At 63.6% G+C, this 20,730-nt stretch overlaps 1 protein-coding gene across 3 annotated transcripts; it reads left to right on the top strand.

The window, feature by feature from the left end:
- Window positions 1–309: 309 nt before the first annotated feature.
- GYS1 (glycogen synthase 1) lies at window positions 310–20,335 on the top strand. 3 transcript variants are annotated; one of them, XR_006573729.1, is made up of 18 exons: window positions 310–370; window positions 810–983; window positions 2,357–2,538; window positions 4,483–4,674; window positions 5,204–5,389; window positions 6,221–6,365; window positions 6,675–6,792; window positions 8,886–9,006; window positions 9,298–9,404; window positions 9,993–10,052; window positions 10,308–10,386; window positions 10,655–10,768; window positions 10,852–10,978; window positions 11,602–11,697; window positions 14,669–14,832; window positions 15,847–15,927; window positions 17,725–18,492; window positions 18,643–20,335. XR_006573729.1 is itself a non-coding variant. In XM_044988681.1 (17 exons), exons 2-17 carry the CDS (start codon window positions 866–868, stop codon window positions 18,040–18,042), a joined length of 2,208 nt encoding a protein of 735 aa, XP_044844616.1. In that variant the 5' UTR covers window positions 310–370; window positions 810–865; the 3' UTR covers window positions 18,043–20,335. The 3 variants fall into 3 exon arrangements, 2 of the variants coding, with proteins under 2 accessions (XP_044844616.1, XP_044844617.1); XM_044988681.1 differs by having other exon boundaries at window positions 17,725–20,335; XM_044988682.1 differs by lacking the exons at window positions 310–370; window positions 2,357–2,538 and having other exon boundaries at window positions 924–983; window positions 17,725–20,335.
- Window positions 20,336–20,730: the final 395 nt, after the last annotated feature.

Genomic DNA, 20,730 nt, shown 5'->3' with positions numbered 1-20,730 from the left:
TGACCCTCCCCCTTGTACCCCTCCTCATCCAGCCCCTCCCCCCCGTACCTCGCCCCTGACCCCTCCCCGCCACCCCCTCCCGCCCCGCTCCCCTCCCCCCTTTCCTGGAATTGGCGACACTTCCCCTTTAAGACCTTGGAGCACGTACCCAGCCCTCCCCCACGTGTCCCTCCGTGGCCAGTCGCCGGATACGTCAGCCAATCAGAGCCCGGGATCCTGTGAGCGCTCCACTCAGAGTCGCGGGAGCGCAGAGGGGCGTGGCGCCGTGCGGGCCACGCCCTGTGTGGGCGGGGCTCCGCTGCAGCAGATGGGGGAGGGGCGGGGTCAGTCTGAGACTAGCGCTGCGGAGGGGTGGAGGCGCTGCGGGGAGGTGAGTGGGGGCTGAGAGCGTCCTGGTGCCCCCCCCCCAACATCCAGCCCCCCCCCATGTTCCCCCAGCCCCCCCGATCCAGCCCTCTCCGATCCCCCAACCTCTTCCCCCATGTGCCCCCTGTATCCCCCCAGCATCCCGCCCCCCATGTCCCCCCTCCAGCCCCATGTCCCCCTAACCCCCTCCCCATCCCCTAGCCCCCTCCCCCTCCTCTTCTACCAGCCCCCCATGTTCCCCCTCCCCCCGTGTGCCCCTTTTAACCCCCCCAGCCCCCACCTACCCCCAACCCCAGCTTCCCACCAGCCAAGGCTCTGACCCCGCCCCCTTCCTGTGGGTCTGGGAGGTGCCGGTGCAGGGGGTGTCCCAGGGCTCTGACACCCCACCCATGGGCCTGCACTGTGGGGGTAGCAGGGCTGATCGGGTCTGTCTGTCTCCCCAGCCCGCCACACAGACCCCCCCCCATTGGCGAAGTGCTGCCCCCCAGCCTCAGCCGCCATGCCCCTGGCCCGCAGCGTCTCCGTCACCTCCCTGACGGGGCTGGAGGACTGGGAGGATGAGATCGACCTGGAGAATGCGGTTCTCTTCGAGGTGGCCTGGGAGGTGGCCAACAAAGGTGAGCCGGATGCCTGGGTTCTCTCCCCGGCTCCGGGAGGGCGGGCGGTGCTAGTGGTTAGCTCAGTGGGGGATGTGAGCCCGGACACCTGGGTTCTCTCCCCTGCTTGGGGAGGGGAGTGGGGTCCAGTGGCTGGGAGCCCACGAGGTTGCCTTGTGAACTGCCGGGCCATGGCTCCTGGGGGGCAGCACCCCGCCCCCTGGGGTCCCAGGCATCCGCCTATGGGGTGAGGAGCAGGAACATTAATCCTAGGGGAAGAGCGGGGGCAGGGGTCATGGGGGCCCGGCTCTGTGCCCCCCACTGGAGCAGGGCCCAGTGGGAGGAAGGCCCCCCCCCCAGCAGCCATGCTGCCCCCTCGGCCGAGCCGCGTTCCCTCGTTACATCTAATGGGCCCATTGTGCTGGCTCTGTGCCACGGGGTTGTGATGCCCACTGGGGGCACGGGGCAGAGACGGACCAGCCCCAGGTTCCCCTGCAGCCCGGCGTCCCCCTGCCGGCACTGGGGCATCGGGGCCAGTACTGATGGCCGGGGGGGCGCTGGGCTGGTGGGTGGCAGGGCAGAGGCCCAGCAGGGGGCGCTCTCCCCTGGCAGGCTGTGCTGGCCCCAGTGGGGTGCTGGGCTGCAGTGGGGGGGCGGTATTTTTGGGGTGTCCTGTCCTGGCTTTGAGCCCTTCGGGTTGAAGCTCCCTGCTGCTTGCTTCACTTCCTGTCCTAAACTGTTCTATGGCTGTTAAGCAGCCCCTAACCCCACTCCAGAGGGGTTGCGACTCCGCCCAGGCAAGGGGTCCCCCACAACCAGCGTGGGGGGGCGCTGGCTGGAGCTATCCTTGGCGCTGTGACTCCCAGGCCTCGGCTGTGAGGGAACAGGCGCCACCTTGTGATTCCCCCCCGATGCCTCCTGCCCCCCAGGTCCTCTTGCTGGGGCCCAGGCCGGCGAGCGGAGACGCTGGTGCAGAGAAGGGGCCGGTCTGAGCTGGGGCGGGGTAACTGCGCCATGGGGCAGCCCCCGGCAGGGGGCTCTGGACACGAGCTGGGGGGGAGCCGGGCCAGGCTGGGGTGGGGGGCTTTGACCATGGGAGGCGCTAGAGCTGGGGAGGTGGGAGGGGTCTCCTGCTTGGGGACCTGGGTGGCTGAGAGCCCTGCTTGGGGGAGTATGGGGCAATGGGGGAGGGGCCCCTGCTGCTGGGGGTCCCACAATGCATTGCATCCTGCTGGGCCCCATGGTACAGGGCAAGGGAGTCCCTGGTGTGGGGGAGGGGGTGTGTATCGAGGGGCCCCCCCCATCGCTCAGATAAAGGGGCAGGGTGTGTATGGTGTGGGGCAGGGGTGGGTGCATGCACGGCTGTGTCTCTAACACCCCCCCCACACACACAGTGGGGGGGATCTACACGGTGCTGCAGACCAAGGCCAAGATCACGTCGGACGAGTGGGGGGAGAATTACTTCCTGCTCGGGCCCTACCTGGAGCAGAACGTGCGCACCCAGGTGGAGCTGATCGACCCGCCCCACCCGGCCGTGCGGCGCACCATCGACTCCATGAATGCCAAGGGCTGCAAGGTGAGGGCCGGGCCGGGGCGCCAGCCGCGGCCAGCGGGGAGCCCCCCTCCCCCCAGCGCCGTAGCTGGCGAAGTGACAGCCGGGGGGTGTTCGGGGGCCTCCTTGTGATTTGGGGTGGGGGCGGGGCGGGGACTGATGGACCATAGGGAGCAGCAGGGGTCACAAGGGGGGCCCCACCCATTTCCTCTACCTCTATGTTGGGGTCTCCCTTTTCCTGACCAGAACAATTCCGGCACCCCCCTCCCAGAGCCAGGAGAGAACCCAGGAGTCCTGGCTCCCGCCTCCCCCTGCTCTAACCACTAGACCCCACTCCCCTCCCAGAGCCAGGAGAGAACCCAGGAGTCCTGGCTCCCGCCTCCCCCTGCTCTAACCACTAGACCCCACTCCCCTCCCAGAGCCAGGAGAGAACCCAGGAGTCTTGGCTCCCAGCCTCCCCCTGCTCTAACCACTAGACCCCACTCCTTTCCCAGAACCGGGGAGAGAACCCGGGAGTTCTGCCCCCACCTAACCAGGTTGAACAGAACCCCCTCCCCGAAATCCTGTGTCCTATTAGGACCGTCACGCCCAATCCCTGGTGTTTTGGGGTGTCTCATTCCCCCCTACCCAGCAGCCACCTCTGGGACTCCCAGCCCCCCCCCCCTTGGCCGGGTCCCCAGAGGGGGGCTATCTTTAGTAGCCGGGCTCAGGTTACCCCCCCAGGAAAGGTCACCCCCCCCCACACGTGATGTTTTTCTCTGGTGCTCAAAATATCTGCCCTGAAGTCCCCTCCTGGGTGGGTGGGGCCTGGGATCCTGAGTGGGTGGGGGGAGGGTGTCACGGATTCACGGGCCGTGCCCACTCGTGGCCCCGTGCGGTCCGTGGGGGGGTGCCCCCTTCAGTGCGACAGCCCTTCTCGGGGGGCCGCTCTCCCCCGGGGTCAGGCCCCTCCACCTCCTGGAGCCGCCCCTCCCTGAGCCTCAGCGCGTCTGTCTCTGCCGTGGGCCCCTCGGGGAGTCCCCTCGCTCCGGACCCCCGGGGCCTCCACCCCCCCCGAAGGGGCCGATGCCCCCCCGCCCCCCACCCTGCTCTCTAGCCCGGAGCGACTCAGCCAGCGTAACACAGGAGGGTTATTGAGCGTTGAACCCAGCGCAGGAAACTCTCCAGCCTCAGGCCTGGCCCCCCTCAGCCCAGCACGTCCCAGTCCCCCTGCAGCCAGGGGGGCTCTGCCCCCCCCCAGCCCCGAGCCCCCCTGCTCCCAGCTGGGCCTCCGAGACCCCCGGCCCCAAGCCCCCCTCTGTCCATTGTCTTCTCTCCAGGGAAACAGGGTCTCCTGGGCTCCTCCCCCCTCCCGTCCTCTGGCCCCTCTGGCTGGACCCGGCTGGTCAGGTCACCGGGGTCCCGTCCCCGCAGCCCATTGTCCTCCCCCCGGCCAGAACCGGCTGCGACTCCTGAGCCGGGTCTCCGGGGCACCAGGGCACTGGTCGCTGGGGTCTCCATCCTCCAGGCCAGCGGCCGGGGTCCCGCGTTCCCTCTCCGGCCCTCTGTGCCCACAAACTCCCCCCCCCTCCCCTCGTTACCCCGTAACACCCGGGGACACTGAGTCCCACCCCCTCGGCCTGGAAAACCCAAGAACCCCCCCCCCCCCCCTTCGTCACATCGGGCAACATGGGGGGGTGTCGGGAAGTGGCTACTGCCATCTGGGCCCCAACCCCATTCCTGGGGGCGTCTCCCCAACCCCCGAGGTGGCAGTTGGGGGGGGTCCCTGCTGGGTGTGGAGGCTCGGGGGGGGGGAGGGGTTGGTCCATGTGCCTGTGGTGGGGAGAGGCCCTGGGGCGGGTGGTTTGGGGGCCGGGGTTCTGCTGGGTGCTCGGTGTGGGGGGCCCCTGGATGTGGTTTGGGAGCCTGAGGGGGGGGCTGGGTGTGGTGTGGAAGCCCCGGGGCTCCTCTCACCCCTGCCCCCCCCAGGTGTACTTTGGGCGCTGGCTCATCGAGGGGGGCCCCTATGTGGTGCTGCTGGACGTGGGGGCCACGGCCTGGAGCCTGGACCGCTGGAAGACGGAGCTGTGGGACAGCTGCACCATCGGGGTGCCCTGGTACGACCGGGAGGCCAACGACGCCGTCCTCTTCGGCTTCCTCACCGCCTGGTTCCTCGGCGAGGTGCGCGGGGGGGGGGGGGGGATGCTGCCCGAGAGCCCCCAGCTCTGCCCACAGCGCCCCCTACGCCAGCCCGCCGCTGGCCCCCGAGCGCCCCGTTTCCTGGGGCGTCGCAAATAGAACCCAGGCGTCCTGGCTCCCAACCCCCCTCTGACCCACTAGACCCCACTCCCCTTCCAGAGCAAGGGAGAGAACCCAGGCATCCTGGCTCCCAACCCCCCCTCACCTTCCAGAGCAGGCGTCCTGGCTCCCAGCAGCCTCCCCCGCCCCCCCAAGCCAGGGAGAGAACCCAGGCGTCCTGGCTTCCAACCCCCCTCTGACCCCCCCGACCCCCCCTTCCCTCCCAGCATGGGGAGAGAACCCAGGCGTCCTGGCTCCCAGCAGCCTCCCCTGCCCCCCCCGAGCCAGGGAGAGAACCCAGGCGTCCTGGCTTCCAATTCCCCTCTGACCCACCAGACCCCCCTCCCCTCCCAGTACGGGGAGAGAACCCAGGTGTCCTGACCAGGCTCTGTCTCTCTCTCCCCCTCCCCAGTTTGTGGCTCAGTGCGAGGAGAAGCCGTTTGTCATCGGCCATTTCCACGAGTGGCTGGCGGGCGTCGGGCTCATCCTGTGCCGGGTCCGCAAGCTGCCGGTGGCCACCATCTTCACCACCCACGCCACGCTGCTGGGGCGCTACCTGTGCGCGGGCAGCGTCGACTTCTACAACAACCTGCATGCCGTGAGTCACGGGGGGGGGGGGGGGGGCATGGTCCCCTCCCAGAGCCGGGGAGAGAACCCAGGAGTCCTGGCTCCCAGCCCCCCGGCTACACCCCACTCCCCTCCCAGAGCCGGGGAGAGAACCCAGGAGTCCTGACTTCCTGCCCCCCCCGCCCTAAATCCCCTTCCAGAGCCATGGAGAGAACCCAGGAGTCCTGACTTCCTGCCCTAACCGCTCCATGCCACTCCCCTCCCAGAGCCGGGGAGAGAACCCAGGAGTCCTGACTTCCTGCCCCCCCCCGCCCTAAATCCCCTTCCAGAGCCGGGGAGAGAACCCAGGAGTCCTGACTTCCTGCCCTAACCGCTCCATGCCACTCCCCTCCCAGAGCCGGGGAGAGAACCCAGGAGTCCTGACTTCCTGCCCCCCCCCGCCCTAAATCCCCTTCCAGAGCCGGGGAGATAACCCAGGAGTCCAGCCCCCCTGCTCTAACCGCTCCATGCCACTCCCCTCCCAGAGCCGGGGAGAGAACCAAGGAGTCCTGGCTCCCAGCCCCCCCCCCGCTACACCCCACTCCCTTCCTAGAGCCAGGGAGAGAACCCAGGAGTCCTGGCTTCCAGCCCACCCTGCTCTAACCACTAGACCCCACTCCGCTCCCAGAGCCAGGGAGAGAACCAAGGAGTCCTGGCTCCCACCCCCCCGCGCTCTAACCACTAGACCCCCCTCCCCTCCCAGAGCCAGGGAGAGAACCAAGGAGTCCTGGCTCCCCTTTGCCTCCTCTCCCCATGCTCTACCCTACTCCGGGGCGTTACCACTTTGTCCTGTCTCACTGCCCCCCTCTCACCGTGGCCCCAGTTTAACGTGGACAAGGAGGCCGGGGACCGGCAGATTTACCACCGGTACTGCATGGAGCGGGCCGCCGTGCACTGCACCCACGTCTTCACCACCGTGTCCCAGATCACGGCCGTGGAAGCTGAACACCTGCTCAAGAGAAAACCCGGTGAGGGGCTGGGGGCGCGGGGCCCTCTGGGGCTGGGGGCGCGGGGCCCTCTGGGGCTGGGGGCGCGGGGCCCTCTGGGGCTGGGGGCGCGGGGCCCTCTGGGGCGGGGCGCGGGGCCCGGGTATGCAGGGACCCCTCCTCCAGCACTGGGATTCGCCCCCTCTGGGGTGGAGCGCGGGGGCTGTTGAGCAGCCACATAGAACAGCATGGGGAAGAACAGGCAATCCCAGGCCTGGTTATTTCCCACTAATGGCTGCCCCGTGTCTGCTCTCCGGTGCCCCCCTTTTCCTGCAACCCCCCCCCCCCCAGATCTGGTGACCCCCAACGGCCTGAATGTCAAGAAATTCTCTGCCATGCACGAGTTCCAGAACCTCCACGCCCAGAGCAAGGCCCACATCCAGGAGTTCGTCCGGGGGCATTTCTATGGGTGAGTCCCTGACACCCCAATTCCCGGGCTTCTGGGGCGCCCCAGCCTGCTCGGTCCCACAGGCGCAAGCTTGGAACAGTATCCCCGTCGCCCCTGTGGTAGAACCCAGGCGTCCTGGCTCCCAGCCCCCCTCCCAGAACTGGAGAGAGAACCCAGGTGTCCTGGGTTCCCAGCCCCCACAACTCACCGAACCGGCTCCTTCCCTCCTGGAATTCCCCTCAGCGCCCCCTTCTGGCTGCTGGTAATACTGCACCTGCTGTCCCTTCACTACCCCCTTGAGGTGCTGTAGAGGATTAAGGGGACATGTGAGGTCAGATCCCCCCCCCCCTTTCACCCCAGTGCTAGGTGCAGTGTGGCAATTGGCCTCCTCCTGGGTGAGGATGCGGCTGGCTCTGGGGTGGGGGCTGGGTATCCGGATACCCCTCGCCCGGCGCTGGGATGCAGCTGGCTCTGGGGTGGGGCGCGGGGGCTGGGTATCCGGGGACCCCTCGCCTGGTGCTGGAATGCGGCTGGCTCTGGGGTGGGGCGCGGGGGATGGGTATCCGGGGACCCCTCGCCCGGCGCTGGGATGCAGCTGGCTCTGGGGTGGGACACGGGGGATGGGTATAGAGGGACCCCTCGCCCAGCGCTGGGATGTGGCTGGCTCTGGGGTGGGGCGCGGGGCTGGGTATACGGGGACCCCTCGCCCCGTGCTGGGATGTGGCGGGCTCTGGGGTGGGACTCGGGGGATGGGTATAGAAGGACCCCTCGCCCAGCGCTGGGATGCGGCTGGCTCTGGGGTGGGACACGGGGGATGGGTATAGTGGGACCCCTCGCCCCGTGCTGGGATGCGGCTGGCTCTGGGGTGGGGTGCGGGGGATGGGTATAGAGGGACCCCTCGCCCCGTGCTGGGATGCGGCTGGCTCTGGGGTGGGGTGCGGGGGATGGGTATACAGGGACCCCTCGCCCCGCGCTGGGATGCGGCTGGCTCTGGGGTGGGACACGGGGGATGGGTATACGGGGACCCCTCGCCCGGCGCTGGGATGCGGCTGGCTCTGGGGTGGGGTGCGGGGGATGGGTATAGAGGGACCCCTCGCCCAGCGCTGGGATGCGGCTGGCTCTGGGGTGGGGTGCGGGGGAAGGGTATACGGGGACCCCTCGCCCGGCGCTGGGATGCAGCTGGCTCTGGGGTGGGGTGCGGGGGATGGGTATAGAGGGACCCCTCGCCCGGCGCTGGGATGCGGCTGGCTCTGGGGTGGGGTGCGGGGGATGGGTATAGAGGGACCCCTCGCCCGGCGCTGGGATGCGGCTGGCTCTGGGGTGGGGTGCGGGGGATGGGTATAGAAGGACCCCTCGCCCAGCGCTGGGATGCGGCTGGCTCTGGGGTGGGGCGCGGGGGATGGGTATAGAAGGACCCCTCGCCCGGCGCTGGGATGCGGCTGGCTCTGGGGTGGGGTGCGGGGGATGGGTATAGAGGGACCCCTCGCCCGGCGCTGGGATGCGGCTGGCTCTGGGGTGGGGTGCGGGGGATGGGTATAGAGGGACCCCTCGCCCGGCGCTGGGATGCGGCTGGCTCTGGGGTGGGGCGCGGGGGCTGGGTATACGGGGACCCCTCGCCCCGTGCTGGGATGCGGCTGGCTCTGGGGTGGGGTGCGGGGGATGGGTATAGAAGGACCCAGCGCTGGGATGCGGCTGGCTCGTGGGTGGGGTGCGGGGGATGGGTATAGAGGGACCCCTCGCCCGGCGCTGGGATGCGGCTGGCTCTGGGGTGGGGTGCAGGGGATGGGTATAGAGGGACCCCTCGCCCCGTGCTGGGATGCGGCTGGCTCTGGGGTGGGGCGCGGGGGATGGGTATAGAAGGACCCGGCGCTGGGATGCGGCTGGCTCTGGGGTGGGGCGCGGGAAATGGGTATAGAAGGACCCAGCGCTGGGATGCGGCTGGCTCTGGGGTGGGGCGCGGGGGATGGGTATAGAAGGACCCAGCGCTGGGATGCGGCTGGCTCTGGGGTGGGGTGCGGGGGATGGGTATAGAGGGACCCCTCGCCCCGTGCTGGGATGCGGCTGGCTCTGGGGTGGGGCGCGGGGCTGGACGTTCAGGGGTTTCTCTGCCCCAGGCACCTGGACTTTAACCTGGACAAGACCCTGTTCTTCTTCATCGCCGGGCGCTACGAGTTCTCCAACAAGGGGGCCGACATCTTCCTGGAGGCGCTGGCCCGTCTCAACTACCTGCTCCGGGTGAGGGGGGTTCCCTGCCCGCTGGGGGGAGGAGATGCCTGTGCTGGGGGGTCCCTGGCCCTGCCTCCCCGCACTCTGGGCCCCCCCCGCCTGCCGTCTCGGGTGGGGCCTGGTCAGAAGGGGTCGGGCAGAGGGTAGATGGGGCCCGTGGCGGGTTTCCTAGCTGGGCAGGGGGCAGTGAGGGGGTGTCTCTGGGCCGGGGCTGAGCTGTCCCTGGAGCCCCCAGCCCTGCTGGGGAATGGCCCCGGGGGCCCGTCCCCCCCACTCACCTCCTCTGCCCCCCCCCCCCAGGTGAACGGCAGCCAGGTGACCGTGGTGACCTTCTTCATCATGCCGGCTCGGACCAACAACTTCAACGTGGAGAGCCTCAAGGGGCAGGCCGTGCGCAAGCAGCTCTGGTGAGCGACCCCCCCCGGGGCCCAGGAGTCCTGGCTCCCCCCTGCCCTAGCCACCAGCCCCCACTCCCCTCCCAGAGCCGGGGAGAGAACCCAGGAGTCCCGGCTCCCAGCCCCCCCTGCTCTAACCCACCAGCCCCCACTCCCCTCCCAGAGCCGGGGAGAGAACCCAGGAGTCCTGGCTCCCAGCCCCCCCTGCTCTAACCCACCAGCCCCCACTCCCCTCCCAGAGCCGGGGAGAGAACCCAGGAGTCCCGGCTCCCAGCCCCCCCTGCTCTAACCCACCAGCCCCCACTCCCCTCCCAGAGCCGGGGAGAGAACCCAGGAGTCCCGGCTCCCAGCCCCCCCTGCTCTAACCCACCAGCCCCCACTCCCCTCCCAGAGCCGGGGAGAGAACCCAGGAGTCCCGGCTCCCAGCCCCCCCTGCCCTAGCCACCAGCCCTCACTCCCCTCCCAGAGCCAGGGAGAGAACCCAGGAGTCCCGGCTCCCAGCCCCCCCTGCTCTAACCCACCAGCCCCCACTCCCCTCCCCGAGGTGGGAAGAGAACCCAGGCGTCCGGGCTCCCAGGATCTCTCTCTCTCCCCCCACAGGGACACTGCCAATGCCGTGAAGGAGAAGTTTGGGAAGAAGTTGTATGATTCGCTGCTGGTGTAAGTCCCACCCCTGGCTCCCCCAAGCTCAGTGGCCCAGGGGGCAACAGTGAGGTGCAGGGGGGGCTGTGCCGGCCCTTCCGCTTCCCTGTAGCCGGGAGGGGGGGGAGCTGGGGGGAGGGGGAGGCAGGTGGGATATATGGGGCAGGGGACTCTGGGCTATGGGGCAGGGAGCTGGGGGGTGCAGGGAATGGGAGTTGGGGGGCATCCAGTCCTGGCCTCTGCCCCCCCCATTAACACCCCCCGTCCCCCCAGCGGGAACCTCCCTGACATGAACAAGATGCTGGACAAGGAGGATTTCACCATGATGAAGAGAGCGATATTCGCCACCCAGGTACCCGGACGCCTGGGTTCTCTCCCGGGGCGGGGGGGTCTAGTGGTTAGAGCGGGATGGGGGTTGGGAGCCAGGACTCCTGGGTTCTATCCCCAGCTCGGGGAATGGAGCAGCTGGGAGCCAGAACTCCTGCCTCCAATCCTGGCTCTGGGAGGGGAGTGGGGTCTCATGGGATTGAGCTGTGGGGACTGGCAGCCCGGACGCCTGGGTCCAGTCCTGCGACGGCCAAGCCTCCCCAGGCTGACAGGTGTCCGTCCGTCCGTCCTAGCGTCACTCCTTCCCCCCCGTCTGCACCCACAACATGCTGGACGACTCGACGGACCCCGTCCTCAACACCATCCGGCGTCTCGGGCTGTTTAACAGCAGCGCCGACCGCGTCAAGGTGAGCCGGGGGGCGGCCCCGCGGGGGAGGGACAGGGGGGGAGCTGCCCTGCTGGGGATAACACCCCCCCCCCCCGCCCCCAGGTCATCTTCCACCCCGAGTTCCTGTCCTCCACCAGCCCCCTGCTGCCCGTGGACTACGAGGAGTTCGTCCGAGGCTGCCACCTAGGGGTCTTCCCCTCCTACTACGAGCCGTGGGGCTACACGCCAGGCAAGGGACTGGGGCGCTTGGGTTCCCCCCTGCGGCAGGGCGGAGAGTGGGGAGGGGGGCGGGGCAGGACTCCTGGGTTCTATTCCCCAGCTCTGGGAGGGGAGTGATGTCTAGTGGTTAGACGGGGGAGGGGGGTGGGGCAGGACTCCTGGGTTCTCTCCTGGCTCTGGGAGGGGAGGGGGGTCTAGTGGTTAGAGCGGGTGGGCTGGGAGCCAGGACTCCTGGGTTCTGTCCCCAGCTCTGGGAGGGGAGTGGGGTCTAGTGGTTAGACAAGGGGCGGGGGAGCCAGGACTCCTGGGTTCCATTCCCCAGCTCTGGGAGGGGAGTGGGGTCTAGTGGTTAGAGCAGGGGGGCTGGGAGCCAGGGCTCCTAGGTTCTATACCTAGCTCTGGATGAGGGGTCCCTGTGTAACCAGCCCCCACCCCAGAGGGGCCGTGTCCCTGCGCCGGGCAAGGGGCCCCGTATACCCAGCCCCCGCGCTCCAGCTGGTGGGTGTCCACGGGCCATCACGCTCTGTGGTTCCAGACGTGAGTTGGTCAGAACCAGGCTACAAGGGCGGGGGAAGGGGGTATATGCCCCCTCCCCTCCGACCCCCGGTCTAACCCTCCCTCTCCCCCTGCCAGCTGAATGCACCGTCATGGGGATCCCCAGCATCTCCACCAACCTCTCCGGATTCGGTTGCTTCATGGAGGAGCATATAGCCGACCCGTCGGCCTACGGTGAGTCCCCGGCCCCCCTGCCCCACGACCTGGGGGCATTGTTCCCTGGCCAGTCCCCCTGCCTGGGCAAAACGGACGCCTCATTTCCCGGCTGAATGCGTCCAGCAGCCACGCCCGGCCCTGCCTCTGCTCGACTGACGCGCCCGGGATCCGGTCCCCACGCACGTCCCCCCGCCCCACACCCCCAGCCCTTCTCAGCTAAACGGCCGGAGCTCCTGGGGGGTCTCTCACTCGCGGGCAGGTTTTCCGGCCCTCACGTTCTTCTCCGGCTCCTCTGCAATTCACCACCATCCTCCTTGAGATGTGGACACCAGAGCTGGGTGCAGGATCCCAGCTGCCCCAGGGCCAGCTCCCCGTTCACACAGCCCAGGGGGGTGCTGCCGATCGCCCGCCACGCTGCTCCCCAGGAGAGAGCCCCCCCCCCCCAGCCTGTACGTGCTGCCTGCGTTTCTGGTCCGAGACGGAGCTGTATTAACACGCAGCGTTTGCTTGGGCCCGGCTTACGCAGCGAGCCAGTCGCCTTGTATCGCTGACCCATCCTCTGCAATGGCTCCCGTGCCCCCCAGCGTGTGGGTTGTCTGCAAACTTTATCAGTGAGGATTTGATGTTTTCCTTCAGGTCACTGATAAAAACGTTCAGTGGTGAGGGGCCTTGTGAGACCCCACTAGAAACCTGCCCGCTCGATGGCGGTGCCCCCACTTACAATCCCCCTGCGAGATCTATCAGCTAGCCAGTTTTTAATCCATTTAACGTGGGCCATGTTACTGTGTTATCTTCTCGTGCTTTGATCTTAATGTCGTGTAGCACCACACAAGTCTGAATAGGTCACATCAGCCCCATTACCTGTGTCATTCAGATTTCTAATTTCACCAGACAAGATGTGACAGTAGTTGGATGGGATCTATTTTCCATAGACCCATGTTGATTGGATTTAATTGCATTGTTCCCCTTCAATTCTTTAAGTCCCACATTAGCCACGTCATCATCTTGCCTGGGATCGATGTCCGATTGACAGGCCTATAATTACCCAGGTCACAGATTAGCTTTCTTCCAATCTTTTGGAAGTTCCCCAGGGTTTCAAGATCAATGGTCCAGCGAGCTCCTCGGCCAACTCTTTTAAAACTCTTGGTTGCAAGTTTTTGGGACATGCTGATTTTAAAATGTCTAGCTTTAGCTGCTGCTGTTTAACCTCCTCCAGAGATCCTGCTGGAATGGAAAGTGTTTCATCATCATATGATCTGACTACGTGATCTGGCTTTTCCCCAAATACAGAACACAAATATTTGCTGAACACTTCTGCTTTTCTGCATGGTTGTTCACAACTCTATCCTGTCCATCTAGTAATGGACCAACTCCATTCATGGAATATTAGGTTGGAAGAGACCTCAGGAGGGATCTAGTCCAATCCCCTGCTCAAAGCAGGACCAACCCCAACTAAATCATCCCGGCCAGGGCTTTGTCAAGCCGGGCCTTAAAAACCTCTAAGGAAGGAGATTCCACCACCTCCCTAGGTAACCCATTCCAGTGCTTCACCTCCCTCCTCGGGAAATAGTTTTTCCTAATATCCAACCTAGACCTCCCCCACTGCAACTGGAGACCATTGCTCCTTGTTCTGTCATCTGCCCCCACTGAGAACAGTCTAGATCCGTCCGCTTTGGAATCCCCCTTCAGATAGTTGAAAGCAGCGATCAAATCCCCCCTCACTCTTCTCTTCTGCAGAGTAAACAAGCCCAGTTCCCTCAGCCTCTCCTCATAAGTCATGTGCTCCAGCCCCCTGATCATTTTTGTTGCCCTTTGCTGGACTCTCTCCAATTTGTCCACATCCTTCTTGTCGTGTGGGCCCCAAAACTGGACGCAATACTCCAGGCGTGGCCTCACCAGTGTCGAATAGAGGGGAATGATCACGTCCCTCGATCTGCTGGCAATGCCCCTACTACTGCAGCCCAACATGCCGTTAGCCGTCTTGGCAACAAGGGCTCACTGCTGACTCATATCCAGCTTCTCGTCCACTGTAATCCCCAGGTCCTTTTCTGCAGAACTGCTGCTTAGTCAGTCGGTCCCTAGTCTGTAGCAGTGCCAGGGATTCTTCTGTCCTAAGTGCAGGACTCTGTGCTTGTCCTTGTTGAACCTCATCAGGTTTCTTTTGGCCCAATCCTTCAATTTGTCTAGGTCCCTCTGTATCCTCTCCCTACCCTCCAGCGTATCTACCTCTCCCCCCAGCTTAGTGTCATCTGTGAACTTGCTGAGGGTGCAATCCACCCTATCATTCAGATCATTAATAAAGATGTTGAACAAAACCGGCCCCAGGACCGACCCCTGGGACACTCTGCTTGATACCGGCTGCCAACTAGACATGGAGCCATTGATCGCTCCCGTTGAACCCAATGATCTAGCCAGCTTTCTATCCATCTTGTAGTCCATTCATCCAATCCATACTTGTTTAACTTGCTGGCAAGAATACTGCAGGAGACCGTATCAAAAGCTTTGCAAAAGTCAAGATATAGGAGTTATTTTGTTCCTAATACACTAAAAAACAAACCAACCCTACTTATTGTCCTTAACTCTGCTGGTCATAGATTTTGCCTTGTGTCCTTCAGCTTCCCTTATCAATTTTCTGCAGTTCCCTGTTTTTTGATTGAAATGCTTTATTATCACCTTCTCCTTGATTCCACTTGTTGTATAGTTGCTGTCAATTCCCCCATAAGCCTAGTTGGTTTTTTAACCTACCTTCGTGATTGTGGCTTTTCAGGCCTCTAATAGAACATCCTTGGGACTGTTCCCAATGATCGTTCACATTTTTCTCTTTAAATTTTCTCTCCCAGCTGACTTAGCTCAGAAATGGGTCGAGATTTAACATAGAGGCTGGATTCTGCCCCAGCTCGGGGAGGGGACGGGGGACTAGTGAGTTAGAGCAGGGGGGCTGGGAGCCAGGACTCCTGGGTTCTCACTCCCTCCCCTCTCCCTTCCTCAGGGATCTACATCCTAGACCGACGGTTCCGGGCGCTGGATGATTCGTGCACCCAGCTGACGTCCTTCCTGTACAGCTTCTGTCAGCAGAGCCGGCGCCAGCGTATCATCCAGCGCAACCGGACCGAGCGCCTCTCCGACCTGCTGGACTGGAAGTACCTGGGCCGGGTGAGTAGGAGAGGGGCTGGGTGAGTGGGAAATCCCTGGGCCAGGCCATGTGGGGGAATTGCTGGCTTGGGGGCGGGGGGAAGAATGGCTCCTGGGGCGGTGGCGTCGCGGCGTCCCCGGGCGCTGCTCTGGAACTGCTCCCCACCAAGCCAAGCAGGACTCTGGGGAGCCTCCTCTCCCTCGGAGCAGACTGTCTCCAGGGCAAGAAGCTCCCACGGCTTCACCTCCTGGGTCTGACCTTGGAGCATTCAGCATCCTCTGCCCCTCCGTGCGCTTCCCCCAGCGAGTCGCCCCGGCGGGGTCCTGGGGCAGCCAGAGGGTCCTGCCCCCCCACTCCGCAGTCAGACGTGACTCTCAGCCAGCCAGGAACACAGAGGTTTATTCGATGACAGGAACACGGGTTAAAACAGAGCTTGTAGGTACCGCGAACGGGACCCCTCAGCCGGGTCCATTTTGGGGGGGCAGTGAGCCAGACCCCCCCCCGTCTGCACTTCACTCCTTGTCCCCAGCCAGCTCCAGACTCCCAACCCCCTCCAGCCCCTCCTCCTCTGCTCAGCTCCTTCCCCGGGCCAGGAGGTCACCTGACCCCTTTGTTTCCAACACCTTGAGCATCCCCTTGCAGGGGGGAAGGGGCCCGGCCATTAGTTGCCAGGAGACAGAGTGTCGGCCATTTATGTGCACTGGCCCTTTGCTCTGCAACAATCACACCCCTGATCCCACCACCTAGAGACTTAAGAAATGCAGAGGGGAAACTGAGGCACCCACCCAGTATTCAGAGGAAACGTTCAGAACATTCCCACTTCGTCGCAGGTGGAGCTTCCCCCCCCCTACCCCCTCCAGCCTCCATGGGAACCGACCCCTTGGGGAGAACCTGCTGCTGTTGGAGGCTGACACGGAGGGGGGCTGCGGGGGGCAGGGCAGAGGGGGGCTGTGGGGATGGCGGAAGGGAGCGGGGGAGGGGGGAGGTCCTGCCCCAGCCCCCCATAACCCCCCTTGTCTTCTCCCCCACCCCAGTATTACATGTCTGCCCGACACATGGCGCTCGCCAAGGCCTTCCCCGACAACTTCACCTACGAGCCCCCGGAGGAGACGGCGGTGAGTGCGAGACCCCCGAGGGGCCCCGTATACCCAGCCCCTGCAGTCTCTCCCGAGGGGCCCCGTATGCCCAGCCCCCACCCTGCTCCCAAGGCCCCCATGCCCCCTCCCGAGGAGCCCCGCATACCCAGCCCAGAGGGTGTTGTGTTTCTGCTCTGGGTGAGGGGTCCCTGTGTCCCTGGCCCCTGCATTTCCCCTTCCCATCCCCCGAGGGATCCGTGTGTACCCAGCTCCTGTTTCTCCTCACCTCGCCCCCAAGGGATCCCTGCATCCTCTCCCCCAGGGGTTCCTGTGTATCCAGCCCCTGTGTGTGCCCCCCACCCTGAGGGGTCCCTGCGTGCCCCCTGTGATGGGTTCGATCACAGAGACCCCCTTGGGGCTGCCACCTGACGTGCTGAAACGACCCCTGAGCCCGTTTCCCTGCCAGCCTGGGACTTCAGAACCCTGCCTTGTTGAGCCAGACGCGCCGGCCTGCTGCATCCCAGAGCCAGGCTCTGAACCACGTTCCCAGAGCGGCAGACTGAACCGAAACCAGCTTAGAAAGTGCTCCTGACTCCAGCACCCAGACACCCAGCTCCCAATGGGATCCAAACCCCAAATAAATCCGTTTTACCCTGTATAAAGCTTAGACAGGGTAAACTCATAAATTGTCCACCCTCTATAACACTGATAGAGAGAGATGCGCAGCTGCTCGCTCCCCCAGGTATTAATCTCTTACTCTGGGTCAATTAATAAGCAAAAGTGATTTTATTAAGTGTAAAAAGAAGGATGTAAGTGGTTCCAAGTAATAGCAGCCAGAACACAGTAAGTCACCAAGCAAAATGACACAAAACCCGCACGTCTAAGCCTAATACGTTAAGAAACCGAACGCAGGTAAATCTCGCCCTCAGGGACGTTCCAATTAGCTTCTTGTACAGCCCTTGTTCCAGCTCAGGTGGTAACTAGGGGATTTCCAGGGCCGCCCTGCAGGTAAACAGCCATTCACAGCCTCTCGATGACGCCGCCTGCCGCAAATGCCGCGGCATTTCGGTGGCTGTTCGACCGACGGCCAGGACACGGGTGCATTTAGATGCCCCTGCGGGCGCCGCGTTGGGGACCCCTGGCTTATAAACTAGCGGATGTATTGGAGCATGAGCTTCCGTGGGTGAATACGTGCGGCTGACCAAGTGGGGGTTCCCCCACGACAGCTCCTGCGCCAATACGCCTGTTAGTCTAGAATGGGTCGGCAGCCTTTCAGCAGTGCTGCGCCGAGGCTTCATTCATTCGCTCTGATTTAAGGGTTCGCGCGCCGGTCAGACGTGTTAATGTTGTTCGAAGGTCTCTGTCTAGAAGTCTATAATATAGAACTAAACTATTGTTGTATGGAAAGTAAATAAGGTTTTTAAAATGTTTAAGAAGTTTCATTTAAAATTAAATTAAAAGGCAGAGCCCCCCCCGGACCGGTGCAGTGCGAGTGCCCGTGAAAATCAGCTCGCGCGCCATAGGGTGCCTACCCCTGGTCCATAAGGTGCCCCAGGACTCCTGGTCGCTTTTTACAGATCCAGGCTAACAGGGCTTCCCCTCCGATACTTGACAAGCTTCGTAATGGTGCCTTCCAAGAGACCTTTTGCATGAAGTATATTCCAGTTACGTCACGTTCACACAGACTTTTGTAAAGCATCTGCAGTGCTACGTCACCCCCCCCCCCGCCCCCCCGGGGAGCCGCGTCTCGGCGCCGGGCGAGGGGTCTCCGTCCACCTGTGCGGCCATGTCTGGGTGCTGGCGCTACCAGGCACGTGTCTCCCTCCCCCCACGCAGGCCCAAGGATTCCGCTACCCCCGCCCGGCCTCCGTGCCCCCTTCGCCCTCCATCTCCCGCCACTCCAGCCCCCACCACAGCGAGACGGAGGAGGACGACGAGCGGTACGACGAGGAGGAGGAGGCGGAGAAGGATCGGCGCAACATCAAGCCCCCGGCCATGACAGGCCCCGTCCCCGAGTGGCGCAAGCCGCCCAAGAAGGGCTCCAGCGAGGCCAGCACCTCCTCCAATGCCTCCAACGCCTCCACGCCCACCATGCCCTCCAGCCCCAGCGACTCCAGCAGCCCCACCACCTCCATCATCGAGGAGAGGAACTAGGGGAGGGGGGGGGGTTCTAGACTGGTCTAGAACTAGGGAGCGCCCCCGCCCCAGGCACAATGCCCCCCTGCCGTCCCCGTCCTCTGCTTCTGGCTCTCCCTCTCAAGAACCCACCCTTCCCTTTTGCTGGGTTCTAGATTGCTGGTGCTAGGTTCTAGATAGTTCAAAACCGGGTCTCCCCCCCCGTCCCTCAGCGAGAGGGGAATGAACATCCCCTTATCACCCCCTGTCCTCTGCTTCTGGTTCTCCCTCTCAAGAACCCACCCTTCCCTTTTGCTGGGTTCTAGATTGCTGGTGCTAGGTTCTAGATAGTTCAAAACCGGGTCTCCCCCCCGTCCCACAGTGAGAGGGGAATGAACATCCCCTTATCACCCCCTGTCCTCTGCTTCTGGCTCTCCCTCTCAAGAACCCACCCTTCCCTTTTGCTGGGTTCTAGATTGCTGGTGCTAGGTTCTAGATAGTTCAAAACCGGGTCTCCCCCCCCGTCCCTCAGTGAGAGGGGTATGAACATCCCCTTATCACCCCCTGTCCTCTGCTTCGGGTTCTCCCTCTCATGAACCCACCCTTCCCTTTTGCTGGGTTCTAGATGGCTTATGCTAGGTTCTAGGTCATTCAAAAGCAGGGGTGACCCCTCCATGTGAGATGAACATCTCCCTCCTGCCCTCTGCTTCTGGCTCTCCCTTGGGACCCTCAAAGTGATGGGGTTTTCTGTGTTCTAGATCAGTGGCAGGAGTGTTCTAGAGTCCAGTCTCCCACTTGCTCCAGGACCCTGTGCACTATAGGCTCTGGCCTGCCCCTCCAAACTGTCTAGAACGACCTCCATATTGTCTGCAGCACTCTGGATCGTACTAGTGTTTGCAGCTGCCAACGTTCGGGAGAGATGGGGGGGCTCTCAAATGGTTTGGGCTAGGAGCGAGGTCAGGGGTGGTCTAGAGAGAGGCGGGGTTGGTCTGGATCATTCTATAATGCTTCTCACTCAAGGAAGCAGGGCAGCCCTGGATTATCATGTTTGGGGATCTAGATTGTTCTAGAATTAGGTGTATTAAAATGGGGCTTGGGGACGTAGGATCCCCATACATGATTCTGGAATGCAGCATCGGGTGATGCTGGGGGTTCTGGAGCAGTCGAGAATGGGGTCTGCTATAGATTTTGATTGGATTGTTCTGGAGTGATGTGACATAGCGGGGTGCTGGAGCTGTTGAGAAGGAGGGGCAGTCTAGAATGACCCTGCTACCGAGGGTGGTGAAGTCTGAAGTGTTCTGGATCCCTCTAGAACTCAGTGCAATGAAAGGTTTGGGGCCACATGTAGAAGTCCACATTGTCACGGTCTAGACCAGTCCAGAACATTGCACGGTCAAGAGATGTTGAAGGATGTTGGGTGCTCTGGAGGGGACGTCTCGAATGGCATCTCTGGGAAGGGGGACGCACTGGTGGGCGCTGTGAATGAAGGGAGATGGGTCGGTTCCTGACTTCTGGAATGCAGCTCTACCTAGATCTGCAGCACTCCTGTGGTCGGGCAAGCATCGCCTCGGAAAGAGGTGGTCTAGATCACATTGTAGATCAGTCTAGAGCATTGCGTGTAGGATGGAACGATGGTGCCGGGGGCAGGGTTCTAGATCGTTCTAGTAGCGTCGGGACGTATGCTAGAGACCCAAGCTGCCTGGCACATGTTCTAGGTTGTTTGAACTCACTAGACACCAACGTGGCGGAACTGGAACGACTTGCAGGGTTTCGAGCGTTCTCGGCTTGGGATTTGGTTGCTGGGTTCTAGATCACCCTGCGCTCCGGCTGAGGGGGCTGCTCTAGAACGTAGCCGACAACGGGGCTGCAGGAAGGCTCCAGGATTCTGCATGCGGGTGCAGTCTGGTCACCTCCCTTCCCCATCCCAGACCTCCAATAACAGACCAGTCAAGAACCCAGCTGTTTGATATCTAGAACCCTGCTCCTGGCTGGCCCCATCTGCTGGGGAGCGGTGGAGAAGGGTCACAAAGCTGGACCCGCTGCTGAGATGCAGCCCCCTCTGGGGGAGGGGGAGGTGTCTAGACAGGGCTGCCTTTGCCCGCCGGTTTCCCAGCAACCCCAAGCCAAGGAAAATCATGTTTCAAAGCTGTTTGGGCTGCGATCCTGTGCCTAGGCCCCCGCTCTGTGCCTGGGCTGGGTGCTGCACCCACGGGTGCCATGGGGCCTCTATGGGGTGAGCCCCCCCCCCAGCCCAGGCTCATGTTTTTTATTTATGGCTGTTGCAAATGTTGTCGCTTGGTTTCATTTTTGAATAAACGTGAGCTAAACTCAGTGTCGGCACCGTGTGTCCTGTAGGGAGCATCCCTCAGCCTGCTTGGGCCATGCAGCTGGTTCTGGGGTGGGGCGTGGGGGCTGGGTATAGAGGGACTCTCTTGCCTGGCGCCGGGATGCAGCTGACTCTGGGGTGGGGGCACAGGGGCTGCGTATATGGAGACCCCTTGCCCAGCACCAGGATGCAGCTGGCTCTGGGGCAGGGCGCAGGGGCTGGGTATACAGGGACTCCCTTGCCTGGCTCTGGGATGTGGCTGGCTCTGGGGTGGGGCACGGGGGCTGGGTATATAGGGACCCTCTTGCCTGGCTCTGGGATGCGGCTGGCTCTGGGGTGGAGCACGGGGGCTGGGTATATAGGGACCCCCTTGCCTGGCTCTGGGATGCGGCTGGCTCTGG

The sequence above is a fragment of the Mauremys mutica genome, chromosome 15, assembly GCF_020497125.1.
Source record: "Mauremys mutica isolate MM-2020 ecotype Southern chromosome 15, ASM2049712v1, whole genome shotgun sequence".
In the NCBI taxonomy this organism is placed as follows: domain Eukaryota; kingdom Metazoa; phylum Chordata; order Testudines; family Geoemydidae; genus Mauremys; species Mauremys mutica.
This window is presented reverse-complemented; position numbering and strand designations above follow the sequence as displayed.